The sequence below is a fragment of the Pelophylax lessonae genome, assembly GCF_965119305.1.
Source record: "Pelophylax lessonae genome assembly, chromosome: 11".
Lineage (NCBI taxonomy): Eukaryota > Metazoa > Chordata > Amphibia > Anura > Ranidae > Pelophylax > Pelophylax lessonae.
In genome coordinates, this window is record NC_138778.1 from 147773476 (window position 1) to 147787157 (window position 13682).

General features: G+C 43.5%; 1 protein-coding gene across 1 annotated transcript; it reads right to left on the reverse strand.

The window, feature by feature from the left end:
• Nucleotides 1-1291: 1291 nt before the first annotated feature.
• TCAP (titin-cap) lies at nt 1292-6928 on the reverse strand. Its single transcript, XM_082272969.1, has 2 exons — nt 6716-6928; nt 1292-2666 (listed from the first exon to the last, which is right to left on the reverse strand). Exons 1-2 carry the CDS (start codon nt 6850-6852, stop codon nt 2249-2251), a joined length of 555 nt encoding a protein of 184 aa, XP_082129095.1. The 5' UTR covers nt 6853-6928; the 3' UTR covers nt 1292-2248.
• Between the last annotated feature and the right edge of the window lie 6754 nt (nt 6929-13682).

Sequence of the window (13682 nt, forward strand, 5' to 3'; positions counted from 1 at the left end):
CAAGATCATACAGTGGTTTAACAGGAAAGGTTCCACTCAGAACAGGCCTCGCCATGGTCTACAAAGAAGTTGAGTGCACGTGCTCAGCGTCATATCCAGAGGTTGTTTTTGGGAAATAGATGTATGAGTGCTGCCAGCATTGCTGCAGAGGTTTAAGGGGGGGGGGTCAGCCTGCCAGTGCTCAGACCATACGCCGCACACTGCATCAAATTGGTCTGCATAGCTTTCATCCCAGAAGAAAGACTCTTCTGAAGATAATGCACAAGAAAGCCCACAAACAATTTGCTGAAGACAAGCAGACTAAGGACATGGATTACTGGAACCATGTCCTGTGGTCTGATGAGACCAAGATAAACTTATTTGGTTCAGATGGTGTCAAGCGTGTGTGGCAGCAACCAGGTGAGGATTACAAAGACAAGTGTGTCTTGCCTACAGTCAAGCATGGTGGTGGGAGTGTCATGGTCTGGGGCTGAATGAGTTCTGCCGGCACTGGGGAGCTACAGTTCATTGAGGGAACCCTGAATGCCGACATGTACTGTGACATACTGAAGCAGAGTATGATCCCCTCCCTTCAGAAACTGGGCCGCAGGGCAGTATTCCAACATAATAATGACCCCAAACACACCTCCAAGACTACCACTGCCTTGCTAAAGAAGCTGAGGGTAAAGGTGATGGACTGGCCAAGCATGTCTCCAGACCTAAACCCTATTGAGCATCTGTGGGGCATCCTCAAACAGAAGGTGGAGGAGCGCAAGGTCTCTAACATCCACCAGCTCAGTGATGTCATCATGGAGGAGTAGAAGAGGACTCCAGTGGCAATCTGTGAAGCTCTGGTGAACTCCATGCCCAAGAGGGTGAAAGCAGTGCTGGAAAATAATGGTGGCCACACAAAATATTCACAATTTGGGTCCAATTTGGACATTTTTACTTAGGGGTGTACTCACTTTTGTTGCCAGCGGTTTAGACATTAATGGCTGTGTGTTGAGTTATTTTAAGGGGACAGCAAATTTACACTGTTATACAAGCTGTACACTCACTACTTTACATTGTAGCAAAGTGTCATTTCTTCAGTGTTGTCACATGAAAAGATAGAATAAAACATTTACAAAAATGTGAGGGGTGTACTCACTTTTGTAAGATACTGTATATCCTTTGTGGATATTTAAGAAATGATGCACTAAACAGATTTCACCTTTGAACTCTCAGAACCGCAAGAGATGCACTGCATTTTGCACATTGTACATCTCTACATTATTGTACATCTTTATGATAAGAATAGACATACGCATAATTATACATATGTATTCATTTTATTACATCTAAAAAAATACAATTTTTAAAATCTACATATAAAACTGTGCAAAGTATATGTTATCCAAAGCAACAAACAGTCTATGTTATTTGGAACACATTTAACTTCTAGAAGGCCAGAGCGATCTGTAGGTAGTCGCTTGCATCTCCAAAATCTGTTATAGTTGGTCATTGAATCACCCAAGGGCGGCATTCCCTAGTCATTATGACTTTCCATTTGTTACCTTCTTACCTACAGTACTGTCCTTAAAGATATAGCTTCTTCTTACTGACATACAAGAACAGTAACAGACAGCAATATGTAGCAGCTCTATCAGTGAAGGGATTAAAGTACTGACTAATACATGCCTCCAGGGAATCATGGATTGGATTCTTTTCAAGTACCTCCTTTAGGCTGTTTCAAGCCTACACTTGCCTTTACATACAATGACTTTTACCAGAGTCCATAGTAAACCGATTGCAACCCAATGGGGGGCATTAGGCCCGATTTATCACAATTGCATCTTACCATACGCATCTAAGAAACCTGGATTTTTCAGCCTCTCAAGATGCCCACTAATCTTTCATTCACTGCAAGAAAAACACTTTACGAGCAAAACTTTCAATGACTGCAAAATCTATCCAGCTCCAACCCATGAAGGTCCATTTCAATATCTGTCATGACTTTGGAATTAAATCAGTTTTGATTAGAGGGCTCTTTATTGTGGGTCTAAATGAAGTCGGAAACAATTATGGTATGGTTTAGGATTCAACACGTAGTTTTAACTTTCTAAATGGATTTGTTGATTGATGAATTGCTCTTGGGCACCACCCCAGTAAGTGAAAACTAGTGCAAACAATATGCAGACACACGTTGCATTCTAACCTGCCCTTTCTAAGACAAGAATATGCAGTAGAAGAGCTGGTACATAGTGCTGCCTCATTCCATCATTGCTCCTTAGCCTCTCTGTGCCTCCTGAGACACAGACCTGGAGAAGGAACTGGCTAGCCCAGGCTTGGCAAACTCCATGCGTGCCGGCTGCATCACTGGAGGGAGCTCTTTGGTGATTTGTGAGACTGGAACCTTGTCCTGGCATATGCCATCACTGCCAGGGTTTGAGAGAGCCCTCTCAAAGTCAATCATGCTGCGTAGCTGAGGTGGTGTTGCCATACGGTCTATCTTAGTGGTGAGATCAGCTGGCTTGAAGATGGGCAAGGGCAGCACTTGCTGGTATGGCAACTTGTACTGAGTATAGTGGTGACCTAGGCGACCCATTCTCATGATCTGGGCTGGAGAACGCTGGACCAGGAAGTGTGTCTGACCCTGTTGTCTGAAGCTTTCCCTTCTCTGGACATCAGCATCACCGGCACTGCATCTGTAAAGCAGAATATAAAAAAAAACCTTGCTATCAGAATTAGTTGTGCAAACATATAGCCAGCATCAACCCTTTCCCCACGTTAGCTAATTAAGGAGTGTAATTGGTGAGAAGAAGCATGGGCAGCTGCCCAGGACACAGGAAAGGCAGAGACAACAGTATCAATGCAGGAAAAAAAAAATTGCCAGTGTAATTTGTCCATAAGGCTGACATTTACATCAGAATCTTATAATTGTTATAGTTTAACCAAAGTGCGTAATTATCAGATTGTTTATTGCCTAATATTGGAAGGGGCTTGACTTTATGAAAATGGCTGCTACTTAGCTGTAATACTTTAAGTCAATGGTTTTTCCATAGGCAGGCCTATTTTTATTGGCCAAACATACACGTATGTTCTTATGGAGAAGAAAAATTATATTCTCATTGCTGGCCTACCTTATGGAAAACCAGGGCTTTTTTTCAGTAGGAACGCAGGGGAACGCAGTTCCGGCACCTCCAGCACTGAATGTATGTAATGTAATGTATGTAATGGCAAGGGGTGTGCTGTAGGGTCTACTGATGCTGGATGCTGGTGGATCTATTTTTTCGAGGCGGCCTATTGTTGTTGGGGAGGTCCATTGTTGCTGGAAGGGATCTACTATTGTGGGAGGGATCTATTGTACCTAACTGCTGGAAAGTCTATTGATGCTGGCTTTTGGAAGATCTGTTGTTGTTGTTTCCAGGGGTCTATTGTTGCTTGGGTGGTATTTTGTTGCAGGGGGTCGACAATTGCTGGGGGGGTATATTGCTGCTGGCTGTAGGGGGGGGGGGGGTCTACTTTACAGCTCTTCTTGTTATAATTAACAAATTCCATACAAATTACCTAGCACAGCAAAATGATACTTGGCTCTGTATTCCCTAAATGAGGTGGTGCTTGGAGGTGGGTAGGGGTTGGAAACAAGGGATGGTGCTCGGAGGTGGGTAGGGGGCAAAGACACGAAAAGTCTCAGAAGAGGGGAGTTCCAGCACCTTTTCACTGAGAAATAAAGCCCTGTGGAAAACAATAGCATTGAGCCAAGAAAGTCAGCTTGACCTCCTTCCAGAGAAGGGACAATGGTTGGATGTATGGAGAGCTCGCACGTAAACACCATCATTTTTAAACAAATGGATCGGCCTATGATCATTTTATATTTGGAACAAGTTAGCTAGGCTTCTGGGTCAGATAGCACAGTACCCTCCAAAGTAGGAAAGCTGTTATATTATAGATAGCCATTTCAAGGGTATCTCCTTTTTCCATTAATGTATAACTCACAGGGAGGGGGACGGAAAAGATAATTCACAACTCAACAACAGTTTATATAACAGGAACTAATATTAATCCTCTGTATACGCACAAAGATTTCTATTTTAATTCCTTTGCTATTTTTATATGCAGCTTCATGCTCCTGGATCAAATTCATTGCATTAGAGACAAATTCTGGTCAGCCTTTTTGGCCTTGTATGGGGAATAACATAAAAAAATATTAGAACTGAGCTTCTCAGTAATTTGAAATACAGTGCTAAGTATCTCACTGTTTACATACACATGGCATCTCTCTATTTTAATTCCTTCCCTATTTTTATATGCAGCTTCATGTCCATGGATCAAAATCATTGCATTAGCATTAGAGACAAATTCTGGTGAGCCTTTTTAGTCTTGTATAGCGAATTACATAAAACATTATCAGAGTTTCTCATTAAATTGAAATACAGTGCTAAGTATCTCAGCCTTTACACACACATGGGATCTCTCACATTAAATGTAAAGCTACTAGTAACCCTTCTTGCCTTTCTTATTTACTAGTCCTTCAAAGATCCTTCCATCCTTATCAATACATCAATTACTCATCATACTCTTCAACATCCTTATCAATTATTTACTGTATATACCAATCATTAATTTAATTTAATTTAGCATTTTATTTGTATTCTTTTTATGGCATTGACCTTTCTTCTGTCTTCATGACCTTGCTTCTTGGCAGAACTATTAATGAGTTCAATATGACTCATCCTAGCAAAATGCCAACATTTGTTCCACAACATAACTTTAAGCCCAACACCAAAATAAAAGTTGGCTTGACATACATTTCACACTATCTAACCACGTATCCTCTTCTAAATTACTGATGACCATACGTCTACTGGGGAAGTTATTATTTTTGGTTTGCCTCCTGGCAGGACTATTATTGAGTTTAATATTACTCTTCATAGCGGAATGCCAACATTTGTTCCAAAATGCCAACATTTGCTCCAAAACATAACTTAAGTCCAACACAAAAATACAAGTTGCTTTAATATACGTTTGGGACTATCTATCTGGACTATCCATCTATCTATCTGTCTGTGTGTCTGTCTGTCTGTTTGTCTGTGTGTCTGTCTGTCTGTCTGCCTGTCTATCTGGGCTGTCTGTCTGTCTGTCTGTCTGTCTATCTATCTATCTATCTATCTATCTATCTATCTATCTATCTATCTATCTATCTATCTATCTATCTATCTATCTATCTATCTGTCTGTCTGTCTGTCTGTCTGTCTGTCTGTCTGTCTGTCTGTCTGTCTGTCTGTCTGTCTATCTGGACTGTCTGTCTATCTATCTATCTGGGCTGTCTGCCTGTCTGTCTATCTATCTGGGCTGTCTGTCTATCTATCTATCTATCTATCTATCTATCTATCTATCTATCTATCTATCTATCTATCTATCTATCTATCTATCTATCTATCTATCTATCTATCTATCTGTCTGTCTGTCTGTCTGTCTGTCTGTCTATCTGTCTATCTATCTGGACTGTCTGTCTATCTATCTATCTGGGCTGTCTGTCTGTCTGTCTATCTATCTATCTATCTATCTATCTATCTATCTATCTATCTATCTATCTATCTATCTATCTATCTATCTATCTATCTATCTATCTATCTATCTATCTATCTATCTATCTATCTATCTATCTATCTATCTATCTATCCTCTTCTAAATTAGTGATGAGCATACATCTACTAGGGAAGTAATTCTATTTTATTGTTTGCCTCCTGGCAGAACTATCAATGAGTTGAATATGACTCTTCATAGCGAAATGCCAACATTTGTGCCAATCATAACTTAAAGCCCTACAACAAAATACATCCATATCTATCTATCTATCTATCTATCTATCTATCTATCTATCTATCTATCTATCTATCTATCTATCTATCTATCTATCTATCTATCTATCTATCTATCTATCTATCTATCTATCTATCTATCTATCTATCTATCTATCTATCTATCTATCTATCTATCTATCTATCTGTCTATCTATCTGTCTGTCTGTCTGTCTGTCTGTCTGTCTGTCTGTCTGTCTGTCTGTCTGTCTGTCTATCTATCTATCTATCTATCTATCTACTTCTAAATTACTGATGAGCACACATTTACTAGGACAATTATTTTTCTTCATTGTTCTAGGTATTTATGTTTTTAAGTCTTGCTTTCTATCAGCTAAGCATTGAATACAACACACAGCTATTATCTAACGCACCCTTTCTCAACCATTTTACCCCAGAGAAACCCCTGAAATTATTTCCAGGTCTGGAGAAACCCTTGCTAAAACCAATTCCTTGCCTCTTACATTGGAGACCGTTGGGGAGAATTCCCCCCTCATAGGGGTGGTCAGTATACCACCTTTACGAAAAAGCTAATAAGATCATTGGGCTCATGCAACTGGTTCTGCCAAGTGGCGTTGAACCCAAAAATACCATTTAGTGAGACTTCAATCAACCACAGCCTAAGGAACCCCTGGCCAACATCTTGAGGAACCCTGGTTGAGAATAGCTGATCATCTAACCCAATCAAACAATCCACAGAGCTACTGTGTGGTCAAAGCAGCGGAGTCAAACAACTGTTGTAGATGCTATAAATCAACAATAAAAAGCACAGACGTAGAACAGCTTAAACAAACGCATTTGGTAAAAATAGCAAAAACAGTTTGTAGAAAGGAATTTGAAGATATAAAATGCCATTTGGTTGACTCCCTTAAGCCTTACAAGTTGTATCTCACCTCTCCTCTGGTCTGCTGTAAATTGATGTATCCAACCATTCTGCAGCATAGCGCTCCCTACGAGCTTTGTTGTCTTCTTTCACCTCGCAGCTTAGTTCAGTCATAGAGACGTGTGCTGCAACTGTTTCTTGTTTCATCTTGGACTAAGTGTATTTTAACAGATTGCAGTGACTGTAAATGCTCTGTCTCCTTTGAGTCCTGCTCACGCGCTGCTCTGCCTTTATATAGTTTTCAGAGGTCCTATTTTCATTCCAACAATCTATATCGGCAAGAGGAGTCATCCTTACCCCCCCCTCCCTCACACCCCCACAGTGACCACTCAGTGACACATGGGACTGATATGGAATGATGCCCAGTTGTCACTGCTTATAGGAACATGCTCATTGCACTAAGACGTGGGGATCACTATCCATCATTCCCATAGGGATCAGTACTGCAATTCCCAGAAGAAAATTCACAACGTGCTGTCTGTCACTTACAGGAAGGTATCATCAGACAGTGCTGACACAGGACTTTACTTATATCATACATACTGTAGTGATTAAAGGGTGGGTGGAAAGATTTCTCTGAAATACATTTTGTTGCAGAATGGTGAAAGGAAAAATGTTGCTGAAGGTACATGAACACTGATTACAGTGCACAAGCTGCTTCCGCCACTTCAGCCCCGGAAGGTTTGACTCCAGGCCTTTTTTTGCAATACAGCACTGCGTTATTTTAACGGAAAAATGCGCGGTCGCGTGACGCTGTACCCAAATAAAATTGATGTCCTTTTTTTTCCCCACAAATAAAACTTTTTAGTGGTATTTGATCACCTTTACGGTTTTAAATTTTTTGCGCTATAAACAAAAAAAAGAGCGACCATTTTGAAAAATAAAAAACAATATTTTTTACTCTCTGCTATAAAACATATCCATTAATACGTTTTTAAAAATCTAATTTCTTCATCAATTTAGGCCAATATGTATTCAGCTACATATTTTTGGTAAAAAAATCCCATTAAGCATATATGGTTTGCGCAATTTTTAAAAAATTTTTTTACTAAATCAACACCTTTTTACAGGACTGCGACATTGCGACAGATAAATCGCCCAGCTGACACTTTTGACACTTTTTTGGGGACCAGTGACATTATTACAGTGATCAATGCTAAAAAATATGCACTGTCGTACTAATGACACTGGCTGGGAAGGGGATAACATCAGGGGCGGTCAAAGGGTTAAATATGTTCCTCTAACTGTGTGGAGGATAGTCTGGGAGAAGACAGAGATCTGTGTTCCTGTTTAGCAGAAACACAAGATCTCTGTCCTCCTCTCTGTCAGAACGGTGATCTGCCTTGTTTACATAGGCAGACCGCCGTTCTGTGTCTCTTGGGAACGATCGCGGGTGGCCGGCAGACATCGGGTCCGCCAGACCCGTTGATTGGCTCCCTCTTTAGCCGATCAGCACGCAATCGTGCCTCCGTCCCCTGGAGCCCCTGCACACATGCATGACATACAGGTATATGATTTCACACAGGGGAGCCGACTTGCTGCAGTAAAAGTATGTTAGGTGGTCGGCAAGTGGTTAAAAAAAATCTACCCTCTGCTCTTTTAACCACTTGCCTGACCGCCCGCTGCATATATACTGTGGCAGGCTGGCTCGGCTGGGCGAAACGACTAATGGGTACATCGGTTTCGTGGGAGTGGTGCTGGGGGGCAAGCGCACGCCACTGTCGGCGCACTCCCGCCCCCACTAGGCAGCGGGGATGCCGATCCACTCCCACGATGGCTCCCCGCTGAGAGAGAAGAACGGTCACAGAGCCCATGTGACCCTTCTATATAAGATCACAGGTCTCTGTGGTCATTTCACAAGCCCATCCCCCATACAGTTAGAAAACATGCCCCTAGGCTCACATTTAACCATTTGATCACTCCTGGGTTAACCCCTTCCCTGCCAATGTCATTATCACTTTACTGCTTATAAAGTAATAGCTGGTGTTCAGCTTTAATTTGTTAGTTACGTTTATTGGCCGGATTGGCAATTGAACATCAAGGAAAAAAGCTGAAAAATAGAAAACTTTTGCAGCCAAACATTTTTTTTTTTTTTGATTAGAATCTACTTTACAGAGTAACTCCACTTTTGTTGAGAAAAAAAAAACATTCTCATCTTGGTGGTTTATCTATATTAGAAGGATTTTAACAAACTTTGTTGCAGATTCCTACCTTTTGTTATTCTGAAGAAATAGCTGTTTGTTTGTGTCCATGTGCAAAGTGATTGTGAATGGGAGTGACTTTATAATTATTAATCAACTGCTGCACTTGCAGGGTTCTAATGAGCAAAGTGACAGCGTCTGAATCCCTTTAGAGGTGATTTCCCTTTGTGAGTATCTCACCAAATATAACATTCTTATTGCAGGGGATGCCCAAAATCTGACTTTTATCTTAGTGCACACTCCTGGGAAAATCAGTAAGCCAATCAAACAAGCAGGAACTATTATTTTAGGGTTTTTTTCCATACACCATCTGTGTACAGAATGCCTACAGGTAACCATATCGCATTACATTTTACAGAAAATACAGCGCTGCGGATTGAAAAGGAAAGGTCATTTTAAATATTATTCAATTACAATATGACCTTTCTAGCAATTGAATATGATATAATATTTTTTTTAATTTGATATTTGTTTCCCCACAGAGGTAGGGTTACCCTTTAAACTAAAGAAGGGGCATTTTTTTGGCACAGGACAGTTAAGAAGCTTCTCTAACCCAGTCAGTCATGTAAAGTCCATTGCACATCCAAAAAAGATCTTACATTAGCCTAATACATTGACTCCAATGCATTTCTTATGGCATCATTTTACTAAAATCTCCTAATTTTTAGAGAAACGTCAGAAAAATGAAGATCGACAATTTTATTAATCATTATGTCACCCAGAAGCAGTATAATGTCTCCTGTAAAATCCCACCTCCAGAACACACACTGGCTTTTTTCCTGTGAGATCCCACCTCCATCACACACACTGGTATTTCTCCTGTGAGATTCCACCTCCAGCACACACACTGGTATTTCTCCTGTGAGATCCCACCTCCAGCACACACACTGGTATTTCTCCTGTGAGATTCCACCTCCAGCACACACACTGGTATTTCTCATGTGAGATCCCACCTCCAGGACACACACTGGTATTTCTCATGTGAGATCCCACCTCCAGCACACACACTGGTATTTCTCAGGTGAGATCCCACCTCCAGCACACACACTGGTATTTCTCCTGTGAGATCCCATCTCCAGCACACACACTGGTATTTCTCCTGTGAGATCCCACCTCCAGCACACACACTGGTATTTCTCAGGTGAGATCCCACCTCCAGTACACACACTGGAATTTCTCTTGTGAGATCCCACCTCCAGCACACACTGGTGTTTCTCCTGTGAGATCCCAACTCCAGCACACACACTGGTATTTCTCCCGTGAGATCCCACCTCCAGGACACACACTGGTATTTCTCCTGTGAGATCTCACCTCTAACACACACACTGGCGTTTCTCCTGTGAGATCCCACCTCCAGCACACACACTGGTATTTCTCCTGTGAGATCCCACCTCCAGCACACACACTGGTATTTCTCCTGTGAGATCTCACCTCTAACACACACTGGTATTTCTCCTGTGAGATCCCACCTCCAGCACACACACTGGCATTTCTCCTGTGAGATCCCACCTCCAGCACACACACTGGTATTTCTCCTGTGAGATCTCACCTCTAACACACACTGGTATTTCTCCTGTGAGATCTCACCTCTAACACACACTGGCATTTCTCCAGTGAGATCCCACCTCCAGCACACACATTTGAATTTCTTCCATGAGATCCCACCTTCAGCACACACACTGGTATTTCTCCTGTGAGATCCCATCTCCAGCAAACACAGTGGTGTTTCTTCTGTGAGATCCCACCTCCAGCAGACACTGGTATTTCTCCTGTGAGATCCCGCCTCCAGCACACACACTGGTGTTTCTTCTGTGAGATCCCACCTCCAGCACACACACTCAAATTTCTTCCATGAGATCCCACCTCCAGCACACAAACTGGCATTTCTCCTGTGAGATCCCACCTCCAGCACACACACTCAAATTTCTCCTGTGAGATTCCACTTCCAGCACACACACTGGTATTTCTCCCATGAGATCCCACCTCCAGGACACACACTCGAATTTCCCCCATGAGATCCCTCCTCCAGCACACACACACTGGCGTTTCTCCTGTGAGATCCCACCTCCAGCACACACACTGGTGTTTCTCCTGTGAGATCCCACCTCCATCACACACACTGGTATTTCTCCTGTGAGATCCCACCTCCAGCACACACACTGGTATTTCTCCCATTAGATCCCACCTCCAGCACACACACTCAAATTTCTCCTGTGAGATCCCACCTCCAGCACACACACTGGTGTTTCTCCGGTGATATCCCATCTCCAGCACACACACTCGAATTTCCCCCGTGAGATTTCACCTGCAGCACACACACTGGTATTTCTCCTGTGAGATCCCACCTCCATCACACACACTGGTATTTCTCCTGTGAGATCCCACCTCCAGTACACACACTGGTATTTCTCCTGTGAGATTCCCATCTCCAGCACACACACTGGTATTTCTCCAGTGAGATCTCACCTCCAGCACACACTGGTATTTCTCCAGTGAGATCCCACCTCCAGCACACACACTGGTATTTATACTGTGAGATTCCCATCTCCAGCACACACACTGGTATTTCTACTGTGAGATTCCCATCTCCAGGACACACACTGGAATTTCTCCTGTGAGATCCCACCTCCAGCACACACACTGGTATTTCTCCCATGAGATCTCACCTCCAGCACACACACTGGTATTTCTCCAGTGAGATCCCACCTCCAGCACACACACTGGTATTTCTCCTGTGAGACCCCACCTCCAGCACCCACACTGGTATTTCTCTTGTTAGATCCCACCTCCATCACACACTGGTATTTCTCCTGTGAGATCCCACCTCCAGCACACACACTGGTATTTATACTGTGAGATCCCACCTCCAGCACACACACTGGTATTTATACTGTGAGATCCCACCTCCAGCACACACACTGGTATTTCTCCTGTGAGATCTCACCTCTAACACACACTGGTATTTATACTGTGAGATCCCACCTCCAGCACACACACTGGTATTTCTCATGTGAGATCCCACCTCCAGGACACACACTGGTATTTCTCCTGTGAGATCCCACCTCCAGCACACACACTGGTATTTCTACTGTGAGATTCCCATCTCCAGGACACACACTGGAATTTCTCCTGTGAGATCCCACCTCCAGCACACACACTGGTATTTCTCCCATGAGATCTCACCTCCAGCACACACACTGGTATTTCTCCAGTGAGATCCCACCTCCAGCACACACACTGGTATTTCTCCAGTGAGATCCCACCTCCAGCACACACACTGGTATTTCTCTTGTTAGATCCCACCTCTAGCACATACTGGTTTTTCTCCTGTGAGACCCCACCTCCAGCACCCACACTGGTATTTCTCTTGTTAGATCCCACCTCCATCACACACTGGTATTTCTCCTGTGAGATCCCACCTCCAGCACACACACTGGTATTTCTACTGTGAGATTCCCATCTCTGGCACACACACTGGTATTTCTCCTGTGAGATTCCACCTCCAGCATACACACTGGTATTTCTCCTGTGAGATCCCACCTCCAGCACACACACTGGTATTTATCTTGTGAGATCCCACCTCCAGCACACACACTGGTATTTCTCCTGTGAGATCCCACCTCCAGCACACACACTGGTATTTATACTGTGAGATCCCACCTCTAACACACACTGGTATTTATACTGTGAGATCCCACCTCCAGCACACACACTGGTATTTCTCATGTGAGATCCCACCTCCAGGACACACACTGCTATTTCTCCTGTGAGATCCCACCTCCAGCATACACACTGGTATTTCTCCTGTGAGATCCCACCTCCAGCACACACACTGGTATTTCTCCCGTGAGATCCCACCTCCAGCACACACACTCAAATTTCTTCCATGAGATCCCACCTCCAGCACACAAACTGGCATTTCTCCTGTGAGATCCCACCTCCAGCACACACACTCAAATTTCTCCTGTGAGATTCCACTTCCAGCACACACACTCGAATTTCCCCCATGAGATCCCTCCTCCAGCACACACACTGGCGTTTCTCCTGTGAGATCCCACCTCCAGCACACACACTGGTGTTTCTCCTGTGAGATCCCACCTCCATCACACACACTGGTATTTCTCCTGTGAGATCCCACCTCCAGCACACACACTGGTATTTCTCCCGTTAGATCCCACCTCCAGCACACACACTCAAATTTCTCCTGTGAGATCCCACCTCCAGCACACACTGGTGTTTCTCCGGTGATATCCCATCTCCAGCACACACACTCGAATTTCCCCCGTGAGATTTCACCTGCAGCACACAAACTGGTATTTCTCCTGTGAGATCCCACCTCCAGCACACACACTCAAATTTCTCCTGTGAGATTCCACTTCCAGCACACACACTCGAATTTCCCCCATGAGATCCCTCCTCCAGCACACACACTGGCGTTTCTCCTGTGAGATCCCACCTCCAGCACACACACTGGTGTTTCTCCTGTGAGATCCCACCTCCATCACACACACTGGTATTTCTCCTGTGAGATCCCACCTCCAGCACACACACTGGTATTTCTCCTGTGAGATCCCACCTCCAGCACACACACTGGTATTTATACTGTGAGATTCCCATCTCCAGCACACACACTGGTATTTCTACTGTGAGATTCCCATCTCCAGGACACACACTGGAATTTCTCCTGTGAGATCCCACCTCCAGCACACACACTGGTATTTCTCCCATGAGATCTCACCTCCAGCACACACACTGGTATTTCTCCAGTGAGATCCC

What these genes read in the sequence shown, in the direction of transcription:
- TCAP (XM_082272969.1), bottom strand. Translation starts at nt 6,852, where the DNA reads ATGAAACAAGAAACAGTTGCAGCACACGTCTCTATGACTGAACTAAGC. An exon ending in TACAGCAGACCAGAGGAGAG is followed by an intron (nt 2,667 to 6,715) that starts GTGAGATACAAC and finishes TCTGCTTTACAG; the next exon opens with ATGCAGTGCCGGTGATGCTG.